The 16544-nt window shown below is 38.7% G+C and overlaps 1 protein-coding gene across 3 annotated transcripts in view; it reads right to left on the bottom strand.

Annotated features, from left to right (window-relative positions):
• csde1 (cold shock domain containing E1, RNA-binding) overlaps window positions 1-16544 on the bottom strand; it is a 104355-nt gene that overhangs the window by 56230 nt on the left and 31581 nt on the right. For 2 of the 3 annotated variants that reach the window (XM_072253257.1, XM_072253259.1), the window contains 4 exons: window positions 15376-15474; window positions 7504-7601; window positions 1955-2036; window positions 789-917 (listed from right to left, as the gene is read on the bottom strand). In XM_072253257.1, the coding sequence (XP_072109358.1) occupies window positions 789-917; window positions 1955-2036; window positions 7504-7601; window positions 15376-15474 (408 nt within the window). The remainder of the gene's footprint in view (window positions 1-788; window positions 918-1954; window positions 2037-7503; window positions 7602-15375; window positions 15475-16544) is intronic. The other variant, XM_072253258.1, reaches the window with a different exon arrangement.

Genomic DNA, 16544 nt, shown 5'->3' with positions numbered 1-16544 from the left:
CATGAAACACATACATTTCAGGATATCCACAAATGCAAATTGCTCATGAAATTATAATTATCCTACCCCTTTAAGATGGTTGTAATAGCAAATCTGAAATCTTTTGTAACTAGACACCACATAACCCAGATGGCTCTGATTATTACAGAAATTAGTCACATTACTGCACCTTCAGTAGTACACGCCACTTAAATGCATCATGGTAACTTAATGTTTACCTAAGATTAATGCTCAATAGACATGGCTTGGAGTGGATTACAAATAGGAAAGCAGATATACTGCTCTCAGCTTACTTTAGAAAGAAATTTAAAAAATACATTTTAATAAAGAGGCAAATGAATGCAGGCAGAATAATCCAAGCATTCTGAAGTCTACTATCGCCATCATGCAGAATGAATTACCAAATATTGAATGCCCAGGTTGATCATTCCACTAAAGCAATAAAGTGGGTCAAACTAATATTTCACTTGAAACCCATGGAACATGGGTGGAAGTCCTTTTGCAACTTCAGCAACTTAATAGATATACTGGGCAATCAAGTTGGTTAAACTGGAGTTCAGAAATAGTGCAATGCTTGTTCCCTTCCAGTTTTCCAAAAAAAACTTTTACCACAATCTGTCTTACACCAATTAACTACCTTAGCATAGTCTCGGAGTAAGCACACTGAAATAGTGTTGTTTCTTGAAAGAGTATCTTCATTGAATCCCAGAAAGTACAGCTTCTGTGGATTAACCAGCCAAACGTGCAGGTACCTTATAGTTTTTTTTTGCATTTTAAATACTACTTACATTTCTTTCTTTGATAGTGAACTCCACATCATCCCCTGGCTGCAACGTGTCCAGATTTCCTTTGAATTCACTATAATGGAAGAAGATCTCTTTCACAAGGTCACCTCTTTCAATGAATCCAAATGCTTCCTGGGAATTTCAGTAAACAATTATTGTTAACACATACAAGATCTTTAGATTAAACATGTAACGATGTTATGATTCAATTATGTTGGCTTAACAATAAATGCAATAATTATCCTTTCTTGACAAGCAGACACTTGCAATAGCATAACCATTTGCCCATGCTATACAAATTTAGCCAAATACAGAAAAGATGCCTTCTATTTGCATGCTCTCTGATACACACTCGATTTTCATTTTTAAAGTGAGAAAGAAATAAGATGGGAATGAGTTAAAAATTAGGTTTTTGATATAACATTTACAGTATTTCATAACTCAATCTGAAATGACTTCAAACGAATAAGATGTAGGATAATTTTTAAAAGGCATTTTGTATCTACAGTTTTTAGATCTGGTAACTTTCTTCAGGGAATTAGAGGACACAGTGACTGGACATGATCATCTGAATGATCAAAAAGGCTTAAGCAAAGTAACTTGCTCCAGCGGTCACTGATTATAATTCAAGAATCCATCATACACTTCTGAAACATCTTTTCAAATAAAATGGTTACTGCCAGGAACAGACAATTTAGCTCCCGCCCCCCCAAAACAAAACAAAACAGGTCTTAGAATATTAAAGAAACAGCAGAATATCTTCAGCATGAGATTTTCCCCAACCTTCCCAAAATCCAGGAAATTTGAACACTGGGACTGAATATGAAAGTGGATTCAAGATTAAAATAAAACATGATCCAAATGACTAGAAGAGGCTCCACAGGTAACATCCTACTTTTTCCATTTCTTATATCCAAAACTTGACTCTTAACTTTTTAATACTTAAGCAAATATACATTTAGAATATTAAATGCATCCATATTTTCCCCAGATTCTGATAAGATCAACCATTCTTGATTTTTTTCAAGAACAAATTGTGTTACTTTTGCCCCTGTAAATTTTTTAGTTAGGAAAAATAAACAAATCTGCCATCTTCCTTTCAATGGAAATTTTCCAGCTTTCCATAAAAACATTGCATGCATCTCCTCCAGTATAAATGGGAAACATACCTTCATAGCACAAACTACTCCTTGACATCGGCCCTGTTTCTTCTTCACCAGTACAATATTGTGAGCATTTACAGCACCAGTACTGAGAAATACAATGATCTGTAGTTAGCAGAGATCATGTACATTACTGAACTAAATTTAGTGAGAAGCTGAGTGGCCAACTTCTGCTTATTTCTTACATTCAATTATCAAAAATTGATTCAATGTATGCAGAAAACATCCACAAGTAACCTGTACAATTTTGTGCCACTTCAATTGGTGAGCAGCTGAGCAATGACAACACCTGGGCCAGAACTTGCTGAATAAACAGTTTATCACAAGAAATGGAAATCCCATTTGTACTTGTTAAATTATATCCATACATTCAAGGAATATTAGAACTGCAATCTGTTTCTTTGAATACAGTTAAACCCTCTCAATGATGCTGTGATAAGTATTCCAATAATGAAAATTTATTTCAACATTATTCTTCTGCAGACAAGTTAAAGCAGAGCTTCTGAACCAGGGTTCTGTGATAGATTGCGATTAAAATAAACATTGTTTTGAGCATTTGCAGTGGTGGGCAGTGGTCTCCCAGCCTAGTACGGCACTGTGCAGTAGGATGGTGTTTATTTGGTTGAGTCCATTCTCACAGTTTTCAACATGAGACAGGCAAGGCTGTTGATAACTGGTGAGTGCTGTAGTGCACAGAGGGGAGGATGGTAAGCTGATGAAGAGCGTGAAGTGTATTTTCCAAGCAGTGAATGGCTTCACCCAACTTGGGCTGTGTCATCAGCCTCTCCCTCCCGAATTATCCAGATTGATGAGTCAACAGATTTCACCAATAACTGTCACGTTGTAGCATTTGTAAGATTTGTGAATGATGGTGAAATTCAAGAAAAATATGTTACTGCTGCAAAAGCTGCCAAATAAAAGCAAAGGCCAAGATATTTAATGTTTTGTCTTCCTATCTGGAAACATGTCTATCTTGGAGGAACTGTTGGCATCTGTACTGATGGTACCTCATTAATGGTTGGCTCCATAAGAGGTTTCATTTCTCTTGTTTAAAAAAAAATCCTGACTTTGTCACAAAACACTGGTTTCTTCACAGAGAGTTGCTGATATCAAATACCCTTGGAGATGAAATGCAGAAGGTTCTGGATGATGCTACAAAAATGGTTAACTTTATTAAACAGACCAGTTCATTCGAGAATGTTTAAATACTGAAAACATGGACAAAGAGCACACCATACTCCTACTACATACAGAAATCCAGTAGCTTAGCAGAGGAAGAGTTCTCAACAGGGTAGTTGAGCTGAGAGGAGGATTGCAGTAGTTTCAGTAAAATAATAGACCAGATTTTGCTGAAGGTGGAATGGCTGCAGAAACTAGCCTACCTGGCAGACAGTTTTCATCATATGTACCAGGTGAAACAACTCTCTGCAAGAAAATGTTTTGACTTCAAGTAACAAGATTCTTGGATCTAAAAAGAAACTTTGGAAAAAATCTTGAAATGCTCCCATTGCTGCTTGGGCTTGAGAGCGAGGAAGGATATCAGAAAGTTTCAAATCTTATTGAAAGCCAGCTGGAAGGACTGCAGAACAAAACTGTACAGTATTTTTCCTTCTTTCAATGCAAGTGTATGACTGGGTGTGGGACCCTTCCTCTGAATCTCCTGCTTAGCCTGAGAACATGACTTTCAGAGAAAAGGAAGAACTTTGAGCTGCAGCCTGATTGTGCACTCAAGGTGAGATTTACTGACCTGCCACGGACAAATTTTGGATCTCTCCGGAAGAGTATCCTACCATCCATAGGAAAGCTATGAATATTTTGCCACAGTTTTCACCTTCTTACATTTGAACACAAACTTTTTCTTGTTTAACAAGCAAACAGCAAGGATAAATATAGTCTTATTTCAGTTGAAGGTAAAATATGCATGTGCTTATATCAAGTTCAACCCAGAATTGAGTATTTGTGCAACCAAAAAACAAGCACAGGTTTCACATGCTGAACCTATTTTTGAGCCAGATCACGTCACTTACCAAGAAAATGCTTATAAAACTGTGTCTTCGGCTATATTCATATTGCCTTGGCTTACGGTTTTTGGAATTTTACTATTCAACATTGTCAATGTGTTGTAAATAGCATTAAAATCAATTTATAACCTTTATTTAATTTAGATCTACTGAGCCTGCCTTTAGAAAAATTAAATCCCATTTTGGCTTAAGCCAGTTATTTAACAGAGATGTATTATGCTTGCCTACGAGTTTTTAAAATTTATGAAAGGGAAAGAGATAGATTTCAAGGAAGGGAAGCTAAGCTTAACTAGTTTTTTTTCCCCCCAAGAAAGGTTGGCTAAAAATTCAATCTCTACTCAAAAGAACTTTGACAATTATTTTTGTATTATTATATTTACACTTTACTGATCACACTAATGTACTGCGAATGGTAGGCAGTGACCAGTGGGGTACCGCAAGGCTCAGTGCTGGGACCCCAGTTGTTTACAATATATATTAATGACTTGGATGAGGGAACTAAATGCAGCATTTCCAAGTTTGCGGATGACACGAAGCTGGGCGGCAGTGTTAGCTGTGAGGAGGATGCAGGGTGACTTGGACAGGTTGGGTGAGTGGGCAAATTCATGGCAGATGCAATTTAATGTGGATAAATGTGAAGTTATCCACTTTGGTGGCAAAAAAAAGGAAAACAGATTATTATCTGAATGGTGGCCGATTAGGAAAAGGGGAGGTGCAACGTGACCTGGGTGTCATTATACACCAGTCATTGAAAGTGGGCATGCAGGTACAGCAGGTGGTGAAAAAGGCGAATGGTATGCTGGCATTTATAGCAAGAGGATTCGAGTACAGGAGCAGGGAGGCACTACTGCAGTTGTACAAGGCCTTGGTGAGACCACATCTGGAGTATTGTGTGCAGTTTTGGTCCCCTAATCTGAGGAAAGACATCCTTGCCATAGAGGGAGTACAAAGAAGGTTCACCAGATTGATTCCTGGGATGGCAGGACTTTCATATGATGAAAGACTGGATGAACTAGGCTTATACTCGTCGGAATTTAGAAGATTGAGGGGAGATCTGATTGAAACGTATAAAATCCTAAAGGGATTGGACAGGTGAGATGCAGGAAGATTGTTCCCGATGTTGAGGAAGTTCAGAACGAGGGGTCACAGTTTGAGGATAAAGGGGAAGCCTTTCAGGACTGAGATTAGGAAAAACTTCTTCACACAGAGAGTGGTGAATCTGTGGAATTCTCTGCCACAGGAAACAGTTGAGGCCAGTTCATTGGCTATATTTAAGAGGGAGTTAGATATGGCCCTTGTGGCTAAAGGGATCAGGGGGTATGGAGGGAAGGCTGGTACAGGGTTCTGAGTTGGATGATCAGCCATGATCATACTGAATGGGGGTGCAGGCTCAAAGGGCCGAATGGCCTACTCCTGCACCTATTTTCTATGTTTCTATGTAGATACAATTTATTTATTTTAAATACAAGGGTTCCCCAAGACCCAAGAATTATTTCCAGGGTTCGTCCAGGGTAAAAAGGTTGAGAAAGGCTGAGTTAAAGGCAGATAGAACAAAACAAAATTCTTCAGTAAATTCTTCAGTGGATCCTGACCAGTTACTGTCAAACAGTCTAACCCAGTGATTTCCAGCACATTTGGGTTGCGTGGGGTATCATAAGCTCCAATGATATTGTTGAAATTTAATCACCAAGGTTTAGAAGTAAAAATATATTCTGCATGCCAGCTAGCAAAAGCTAGTTCACAGGAACAGGCTACTCTGGGTATCAAATGAAACTACCTCTATAGGCAATATCTTCAGTTCCAGTTACCTGGACTAAAACTGGCACCTAGCAAGGAATTTTAAAAATCTAACAAAATGGCTACAACATAAGACCTGAATGCTGAATAATGCCTTATCTACAAGGAGTGTACTTAAACTTAGGGCAAACAGAGGTCATGAAATATTTGGCAGGTAAGATTCTACAAGTATATTTGGAACAAAACATTAGTCAGGGAAAGAGTGGGCCCTCTCATGAACCAAAGGGGAGCCAAGGGATGTGGGCAATGTCCTAAATAAATACTACTTGTTATATTCACCAAGGCTCAGGATGGAACACGATTCAAGAAGGGGTATGTTGACAATTTAAATTAGAGGTACTAGACGCCTTAGGATTTATTCACTTTTACATTCCAAGAGTCTGATAAAATCTCAGAATGGTATGGAAAACAGAGGATATTGTTAGGCCCTGACAATCTTCATTATCCACAGTTCAAATACTCGAAGTCTGGAGAATAGTTGATGCTCAAATAAGGAAGGGTAACAGGGATAAACCAACTAGAGGCCAATGAGCTTTTATCAGTGGCAGGGAAATTATTGGAGAAAATCCATTAGCAGGGTTTATGTACATTTGGAAAGGCTGGGGCTGATCAGAGATGGCATGTTTTTTTTCCCTGGGGGTGAAATCTTGTCTCATTAATTTGATTTTTTTTTTTGAAGTTGTGAGAAAAGAGATTGAAGATTGTGTAAAAAGGAGTTTTGTAAGACATTTGACAAGGTCCTGCATTGTTAGGGTGGCTGAGATCAGTGGTAATACATTTACAGTAAAATGTAGGGCACTAAGAAACATTGATAAGAGTCGTAGGGGTTCAAGAACAGTTTCCTGAAAGCTGTAACCTGGGTCAATAGGGTGATGAAGGCACATTGTATGACTGCCTTCATAGGTCAGTGCATAAAATATAACTAGGCTATTAAGTTTTAATTGTGTTGGCATGTGGCCAAGTGGTTAAGACGTTCGTCTAGTGATTTGAAGGTCACTAGTTCGAGCCTTGGCTGAGGCAGTGTGTGTGTCCTTGAGCAAGGCACTTAACCACATATTGCTTTGTGACGACACCGGTGCCAATGGCCCAGGACCCATTGCAAGACCAATTCTTCCAAACCGAATAAGGATATCAGAATGTCAATCCACATAGCAAAATAAAAATAAGCCTTGCAAATGACTTAGTATAGCAAGCCATCCAAAAATCTAGTATTGATAAACAAAAAATTGCTTTGAGTTCCTAAAAGTCACATTTTTATAATGCAATACTGCATCAATGTCCTTACAAATTACATTGTATTGTTATGATGAGATTGTTTTCCTGGGCAGATGAGAGGAAATAGAATTCTTTAGTTGGAGGTAAGTCAGTTCATTCTAATTTACTGGACCTAAATTCTGGAACAGATTGACGACCATGGAACTAACATGGCTGACTCTTAAATGCCCTCTGAAATAACCTGCTCTGGGAGAAAATATGAGTACAGGAGGTTTATACAGTCATTTTGATCCTTCAGTTACATCTGACCTCTCAAATAACCAGTGAATTTTGTTGGCATACTATTGGAGATCAACACAGCTTAGTAGCAAAATTTGAGCGGAAGCAAGCATTCATGAAACCGATACATGCTATTTAGGACATTAACAGTTTCAGAATATGGGATTATGTTTTGTTCAAATCATCAAGCAACATGTTTAATCACAAGCACCAAAATGGGCAAACCAAGGTAAGCATACGTACTGTTTATTTGTTTCCATGGAGAAAGAAACTTTATCTCCCGTTTCAAGTTGGACATTTCCATCAACATCTTCAGGTGTATATGTCAGATAAAACACTTCCTAAATGAAAAAAAAATTAATTAGATCTGGTAGTTTAAATACAATCACAGAACAACAAAAATTAGATTGTTAAAAAGATTAAAAAAAAAAGTCAGATTTGCATGCCAAGATTTTTTAAATGACCTGTGGAAAGTACACCAAGTGATGTTAGTCCATTTTTCACCTGCTGGCTTAGGTTTGCAATGCTTTTACTTTTTTTTTTAAACAATTAGATACAAATGTGCACGAGTGACAAAAGCAGTCTCAATCTCACCTGAATACAGGGCGACTCAATCAAGTGTCATTCTACTTTTACCCAAACATCTTTGTCTAAATGTGGCCCTGGTCAGTCAGCTTTTAACTACCCCAAATCCAGAGCACCAAGGTCAATGGGATGCTGAAACTCTTAAGATTACAAGATGGCCAGCATATCAAATCTTGCACTTTTATAAAACCTAAACTGAAGAAACACCAGTGGAAATGCTGTTTCAACTTCTAAAGAGTTATTTACATAAAGCACCACAATAACTGCTGTTCTCTCCAAACCTCCCAAACTCACTGCTTTTTTAAAATCACTTGTCTAAAAGGCTTTGCACCTTTAACAAGCTGGCAAAATGCTTGATTGACCTCTTGGACAAGTTGTGACAGTTTCACATTCCTTCACCACCTTCAGACATTCAACCAAAGACACAGTTTTAAAAAATCAAGAAATTAGTTATGTGGAGATACAGAGGAGCAATATGAGCAAACAATTTTAAGGTCAATTGGTTCAAAATAAAAACCACAGCTCAGAGGTAAGAAGACACTCAAAATTTAAACAAATCCACTCAAATAACTGATTATGAAATTATTAGAACACCATAAAATGCAAAATTCATTTTCTCCAAGCTATAGCACTGAAAATGGCCAACAAGATACCAAGTTTACCAATCCTCTGATGCTGCAAGCAGGTTATAGCCTTGAAATGGTACATATTATTTAACAAGAATGCTTGATGATAGTGCAAAAGTTTGACAGCAACATTAAGAAAGGCAAATTTCCTCCCAAAGCACTTTCGAAAAGGTGATAAAGATATTTGCTGTGTAGAAAAAGACACTGCCCACCTGTGACATCTGAGGTATATGAAATTCCTCAAAAGGTCAGTCTCCCATATACACGCATTCTGAATTTGTGAATTAAGTTTTACTTTCTTCTGTACATAATTGCTTTCCCTATTGACATACTTCAAATGACAACTCAATATTAAGAAATTCCAATTTAGCAGAGGGAAATGGGACAGCAGTTCTATAGAAATTGTAGCTGCAGTAGTAATTCCCTGCAAGATAAAGCTGGCAACTTAAGAAACTCAGTTATTTAAGACTATATAACAGAGATTGCACTTTTACATTTTTGGAAAGACTATAGATATCAAGTGTTCAGTGGATGAGATGAGGGACTGAACAGCAATAATTTATAAGGATTTTGTCACCAGGTTGCCTATCTACTTGAGTGATGGCACAGTACCTGACATTAAGCAGTGGCAACACTCTTCTCCCTCCGTTCAAGCAAACCATGCACTGTTCCTTTAACTAACGCGAGTTAGGGCAGCTACTAAAGCAGATGTACTCAGCAGGGAAGATTCAAGAATACAGCATTTTCTACAAGCTATCAAAAAGACCTAGGGTTAAAGAAACTGCCTTTTTTGCCTTTAAATCTGTCTTCTTTCCCCATGTTAAACACATGAAAGTAGAAGCTGAACAGAGTAACACCAATTAAACAGAAGCAAACATGTAGCCCATAATCCCTATGCACAATGAGAATCATGTATTTCATGTTCACAATATGCACTCCTTTCCATCATTGAAACTAAAACTGCAATTGCTTTGTTAAGTGCTGTTTGTCACCTGCCACCTCATTTCACTCTAATTCTGACCTGTGGCTTCCTGCATCGTTATAACAAGGTCCAAAAACCTTTATAGATAATGCCTTATCTTCCACTGGGAATGCTGCAGCCTTCTAGAATCGATAAAGAATTCCACAACTTTAGGTAGCTTCTCTTCTGTATGCAAAGACAGAACTAGCCACTTCTGCTGCAAATCATCCATGATATTGGCTTAGCTGCCTTCTCCCCTTCATCACAGTCTGACACTGGGCAAATTCCACAGCTCTATAATTACCACTACTCAATTAAGCCTAATCACACTCTAAATGCCCATTAACCCATTGGACCTAACCAAGGTGCTCAAGTTTGTCGTTTTTTTTCCACCACCTTTTCAACAACCATGTGGAATATGTCCAAGCTAGTACAGTGCAGATGAGTGGTAGAGTAACAGAATCTTTGTGGTGGGAGGGGAGTAGGGCGATGGGAATGTTGGGGAAAATGGAATACTGTGAAAAGGGGTTTATTTGGACTTTATAGGCCTGCTTCCATGCCATCTCTACGACTCTAGAAATTAAACTTCCTTTATCTCTTTCCCATTTCTGATGGGACTGAAATATTAAATGTTTCTTTCCATGGTTGCTGCTTTACCTGTTGAACATTGAGTATTTCCTGTTTAGTAAAATATTACAAGTTTTTAAAAATAATGCCCTTCATATTTATAAATAATGCCCTACACTGGTATCGCTCCCCAACTTTTCCTATGCTACATCGACAACTGCATTGGTGTTACTTCCTGCACCCGTATGGAGCTCGTCAACTTCAACTTTGCCTTCTACCCGGCCCTATTCTGACATCTCCATCCCCTTTCACAATCTATCTCTGGATACAACTCATCTACTGATGTCCATTATAAACCCACTGTTTCTCACAGCTACCTGGACTATACCTCTTCCCAGTGTTACTTGTAGAAACACCATCCCCTTCTCTTAATTTCTCCATCTCTGCCGCATCTGCTCCCAGAATGAGGAGTTTCATTCAAGAATCAAGATGTTCTTCAAAGGGAAAGGCTTACCTTACTCCACCATCTATGTATGCTGCCCTCTTCCATTTCACGCAGGTCTACCTTGACGCCCATCTCTAGCCACCCCACCAGCCTCAGTCTCTAACTTCCACCATTTCCTGCTGGATCCCACCATAAAGCACCCCCCTCCTACTTTCTGCTTTCCGCAGAGATTGCTCCCTACACGAATCCCTTGTCTGTTCATCCCTCCTCACCAATTTCCCTCCTGGCATTTATCCTTGCAAGCTGAACAAGTACTACACCTGCCCCCCTCACTACCATTCAGACTCCAAACAGATCTACCAGGTGAAGTGACACTTTACCTGTGAGTCTGTTGGGGTCATCTACTGTGCTCCCAGTGTGGCCTCCTGTATATCGGTGGGACCTGACAGACCAGGAGACTGCTTTGCCGAGGACCTACGCTCTGTCTGCCAGAAAAAGTGGAACCTCCCAGTGGCCGCCAATTTTAGCTCCATTTCCCATTCCACACGCCAGTCCATTGCCTCCTCTACTGTTTCGATGAGGTGACACTCAGGTTGGAGGAGAAACACCTTGTATTCCATCTGAGTAGTTTCCAGCCTGATGGGCATGAACACTGATTTCTTGAACTTCCAGTAATGCCCCCTCCCCCCCAATCATTCCCATCTCTCACTCGAACATCATCTTCTGGTGCTCCTCCAGAGACATGGCCTGTCTCCACTCCCATCATATTACCCCTTCTCCAACCCGGTAATTCTTTTACCAATCAACTTCCCAGCTCTTTCTCACCACCTCCCCCACCTGGTTCACCTACCACCTTGTTGTTCTTCCTCCTCTCCCACCCACTTTAAAAAAAAAATCCAACTCATCTTTTTTCTCCAGTCTGGATGAAGGGTCTTGGCTCAAAATGTCATTACTCTTCCACAGATGCTGCCTGGCCTGCTGAGTTCCTCCAGCATTTTGTGTGTCCCCCTTCATATCTGGTTATCTGCACATTGCTCTGATTAAAGATTTGAATTTTTCACAGGACTCAAGTGCAGACATATTAAGTGCAGTGTCGACTATTTGAATCAATTGTCCGGTCCATCAATAACTCTGATCTATGCACTCATCTCCCTACAAGGAACAATCTTTACCAAATTGAAACCTGTGCTACTTTCCAGCGCATGTAACACAAAGCAATTTCCCAGTAAAAATTAATAGTCCAGAAATCTGACCAGCTAATTCACATTATAAATACTTGCATAGATTTTCCATGTCAAAAACATTAAACTTTTCATACTAATGACAGAGGATACTGACTGCTAGTGACCCACAGGTGTCCAAAAACACAGTCTGCAGTAGCACAGATTAAAAGGGAAGAGGCTTCCAGACCAGCTCCAAACTACACTGGACCCCTCTTCATATGGTATTGATGTTTCAGCTTCCTTACCTCATGTTACCATTGCCACTTCTCAACAGCCCAAAACTCTAGAACAGCATCCCAGCTCATGTTCCCAACACAGTTCAAACCTTTATCCACTGACAAATCACACCCCCCATGTTTCCAATCACCACAAACTCCCCACCTTAAATGCCAAATCCAATATCTTACCCAACCCCAGGCACTGATTTCACAACCTCACAACTCAGTCATCTGCATTTTCCAATAGCAGCAGACTTTGCTCCAACTCTTTCTGAACTAAGATCAACTCCTCATTCTTCCCAAATTTACTGAATTCCTTTGTGCACTCTCCACCAGGCCCTTGGGTATCTGATGGCAGACTCGCTGTGCACGAGCACACAGTACTAAACAGTTCAGCAGCAAATATTACACTCCTGCAGCACTTAAATTCTAACCATTGGCTCTTCTCCATTTCTTCATTGGAAAATGAGTCTTTTTGCTGAACTATGTTTTAATGTATCAACTAAATACAGGATGACTGTTCATATCATATCCACAGTGCCCATATGCAATGCTTTATTATAACCACAACCAAAATGAATCCAAAAGTAAGATATTCTATTCCATCTTAGTGTTATTAGACACAAACACAAGTCAAATGTCCCCTTCCTGCACTAGGGACTGTTCCATGATTAGCAGATCCAAGACTCACCACAGTGTAAAAGCAAATCCAACTGTCCTCCACTGATCTATTTTCTTCTTGTACTGTAATTACACAAGTGTTCAGCCCATCAGGTCCATTGGAGCTCTCCCAAACACCAACTTAACCTCATTCCTATCAGTTTTCAACTCAGTGTTAGCCTATATTAATGGTATTTTGTAGCAAACAATCAATCTTCTATCTTTGGGCGTGGAAAGAAACTGGAACACCAAGAGGAAACTGACTCACAGAGAGAATGTGCAAACCCCACACAGCATCTGAAATCACAAATGAAGTGGGTCCCTGAAGCCAAAGCAGCAGCAATAACCATTTTTTATCTTCCAACAAATTAGGTTTAAGCAAATTCTCCTTGCTTTTAAAAAGGTGCTACACGTAACTAAAAGCTGACATCCAATCAAAATCTTAGATTAGATGTCTACTAAAGTAAACAACAAGGCAATGCAACACTACTAAATGTACGTAATAAGGAAAAGGATCTGGAACAAAATGATTAGCATCAAATTCAGATAAGTAGAATATCATTTTACATCAAGTTTCTTAGTGGTTGAAACTCCCACTGTATGCCACCTCAAATAGTTAAAATAATAAAAAAGATCAGCTCTTAGTATAATAAAGGGCTGTGCACCCTAACTGTTCCTGGTCATTAATGGAACTAGCTCTTGAGAATGTCCCACAATGACGTTAAAATGTCAAATGGGCTTTCGGTGTTCAGATAAAGTGGCAGACATTCATTTCCCATTCGATCAATATCTAGTTGAACCACAAGAATGAAGCTTTCAAGCTAATTTGCCCCACCACCCAATTAGGGAGAAATCAATTTTTAGCCAAAGCAACTTTATACTAAAATTGTGATAGTCCAGAAATGTATGAACAAAGTACTGAAATTAACAAACCTGCCCCTAAAAAGGAAATCACGGTTATTTCTCAAACAGTATAAAGCAGAGAACAACAAAATTTAGACTTGTACATTTGGAAATTAGTACTTAAAGGAAAATTTCTCAAAAACTCGGCAAAACTTAATGCAAGTTTAAACACAAACTCAGTATCTAAAGATTGTACATTTATAGCTTTCCACCATTATCCTATACAGATTAAACTATACTCAGCAATAGTGTTTGGGGGGGGGGGGGGGGGCGGAGCTGTGATTTAAATAAATCTTCCAAGTAGATTTGCCAGGAGTCTTTCATGGTATGTAGAGGATAATTCAAACTGAACTAAAAAATTAGATTTAAAAATCTGGGGCAATTTTGCTCTTCTTCCAAAGTAGTTGATTAGAGGTTGAAATCCATTTGCTTTTCTCATTTCTACCTTGTGGCAACTGAGCAAAAAATCTTTCAAGGCTCTTCTGTCAGCAAATGCTGAAGCAAAGAAATCAGAAACCTTTTGCAATGATGACCCCTGTAATGGGTCAGTATAACAGTTTCAGATACTCTGCATGTGGCCATTGATATATTTAAACCATTTTCCATAATACTACAGTCATGTTTCAAGTTCCAGAGACCAACTTTTTAACATGAGAAAAAACAATACATTAGGCAAAATGGAATAAGACCGTAAGACATAGGAGCAGAATTCGGCCATCGAGTCTGCTCCGCCATTCATACCATCATGGCTGACTTATTATTCCTCACAACCCCATCAAATTAATGAACTGAAATGAACTTTACAATTACTCTGGCTCACTAACTGCAGAACGTTTATTTGAAATACACGAATGATGTTGGAACAAGACTAAGAAACATTTTGAAGTATACAGCTTTAAAATTTATTGAAGCCAGCCACTCACCTACCTACCCCTCTCCCAACAACCTCTCCCCCCCCCCCCCACTAGAAGATTCGCCAAATGAATTGACAGTTAAATCTTTCATTTCAAAGAAAAACAGCAAGGACCAAGGGGCCAAATATAGCAAGATAAAATAGAGCCCAGACAAACAATTGTGATTTCAGCAGCACACAAACATTATTTACAGGCACTTATATCTTCATTACTTAATTTTTCCCACAGCTTTATTAAAGACAGCTTTGCCCCCCCCCCCTCCAAAAAAGCAACCAAAAGACCAAACACAAAATAGTCTATAACAATCTAGTGCACTCAACTTATACACCTCTGGGACACAGAAATTCATGACATGTGCTTATCTTATCCCTTCACCCCATCTACTCTATTTTTTTAAATATACATATAAAAATAGATACTGTTCCCTTAAACCAGAACAGGGTGGCACCTTGGAGCTTGCTAATAAGACATCATCTGCAGGTAAAAATACTGATATTAATGTTGCAAATACCCTAAAGGATCCAATGTTTCAGGGAATGAAATGTATTTTTAGAAGGTAAACCATTTCCCTTTTGTTAAAAAACATGCACAGCATTCACTGAAGGAAGAAGCTTGAGCTAAAGTCCTGCAGTTATAGAACTTGATTAATACTTTAAATTCAACATTTAGATATTTTCATGCTCTTGGCAAACATTTGTTGCTTAATTTTGAACATTTTTAGATTTTAGACTAATTTTGCAAAGACTGAACTATTTAAAATTAAACAAGTGCTGAAGGAACATTTTTCCATGAATTTTGTTCACATGCTATCGAAATGATTAAAACCAAAATCAGCACAAAGATAATGGGGTGTGGAATTTAATTTGAGGCAAGTGGTTACCCATATTTATAGGAACCATCTAATTTAATAGCAATCTGGCTGACATATGCATGCATGTCTAAACTCAGGTGCCTGCATGGGCAACCTACCTGAAAGATAATTTATTACCTGGAAAGACAAAATCCAATCTTACCCCATTGCGTTCATAGCACACACTGCCTGAAGTCTGACCAGGAGATGAAGGTTTCAGCCCAGATTTGTTCTCAAGGTTAAGGGGAGCAGCACAGACAACCTGGACATACCATGACATAACAAAGAATAATGTCAGGAGTGTACATGAAGGCTTTCCAGGGGTTGAAAATGCCGCTGGTCGAAGACACCAGGTGTGTCTAGTTTTGGGTTTAGACCAGCAGAAAATATTCCTCCAATGTCTTTATGAATTGGTAGAAAAAAAAATCTTGACATTATAGTACCAGATTTCTGCCACTATTCTACATTATACATATCAAGCAGCAGTAATTCGGTACTGAAACTAACAGACCCGTAAAGGTCTGACAGAATGATTAAAATTCCAGTCAGTGTCCATTTCCAAACTGCTACATCTAACTTTTCAACCCCTGATTTCCAGATGATTTGTTGGCAAAAACAGTTATCTTACAAGGTTCTCTTACAACTTTGCAGACAGTCAGAATATTTGATGACAATGTTCCATTAGATTCTAATGATTAGATAAAGGTAACTTGCATAGTTACATTACGTAAAAGTAACTTGCATTACTATTTAGGTATAGTTTCATTGAAACATTATCCTCCACATACCATGGGGGAAGAAAAAAATTATGCAATGGGGTAATCACTATTCACCTGTCCTTTTAAGAGATTTGCCCTTGAGCATCCCCAACTTTAGTCAGCAACTCTGCCACTTATGGTTATGCCTTCAACTACCTAGTTGCCACTTCAAAATATATTTTTCATAAGGTTGAAGCCATCCACCCCAATTCCTCCTTATGAGGCTTGGACCTACATTCAATTACATTGCTATAAAAGTGATTAGAATATTTCACATGAAAACATGTTTATTATTAAAATCCTCTTTCAAGTTACACCACTTCAAACCCACTAAGTTTATAATTTTGAGAAGGGTACTTGCACTAAGAAAGCCACAGCACATCAGACTGAGCTTCCTAGAAGCAGGAACAGAGTACAACAAAATAGAAGACTAGATACAAGGACCTGATTATTGAAGCAAGGTCTAGAACTGGTAGATGATGAATAAAGGACCAATAAGTTGAGTGCAACTTCAGCATGAAACTAAAGACGCAACAGTAATCCTCCATACACCATGTGCATCTCCACAACAAAA

This window comes from Mobula birostris, chromosome 3 (assembly GCF_030028105.1).
Source record: "Mobula birostris isolate sMobBir1 chromosome 3, sMobBir1.hap1, whole genome shotgun sequence".
NCBI classification, from domain to species: Eukaryota; Metazoa; Chordata; class Chondrichthyes; order Myliobatiformes; family Myliobatidae; genus Mobula; species Mobula birostris.
The sequence above is the reverse complement of the archived record's forward strand: the minus strand, read 5'-3'. Positions and strand labels throughout refer to the sequence as shown.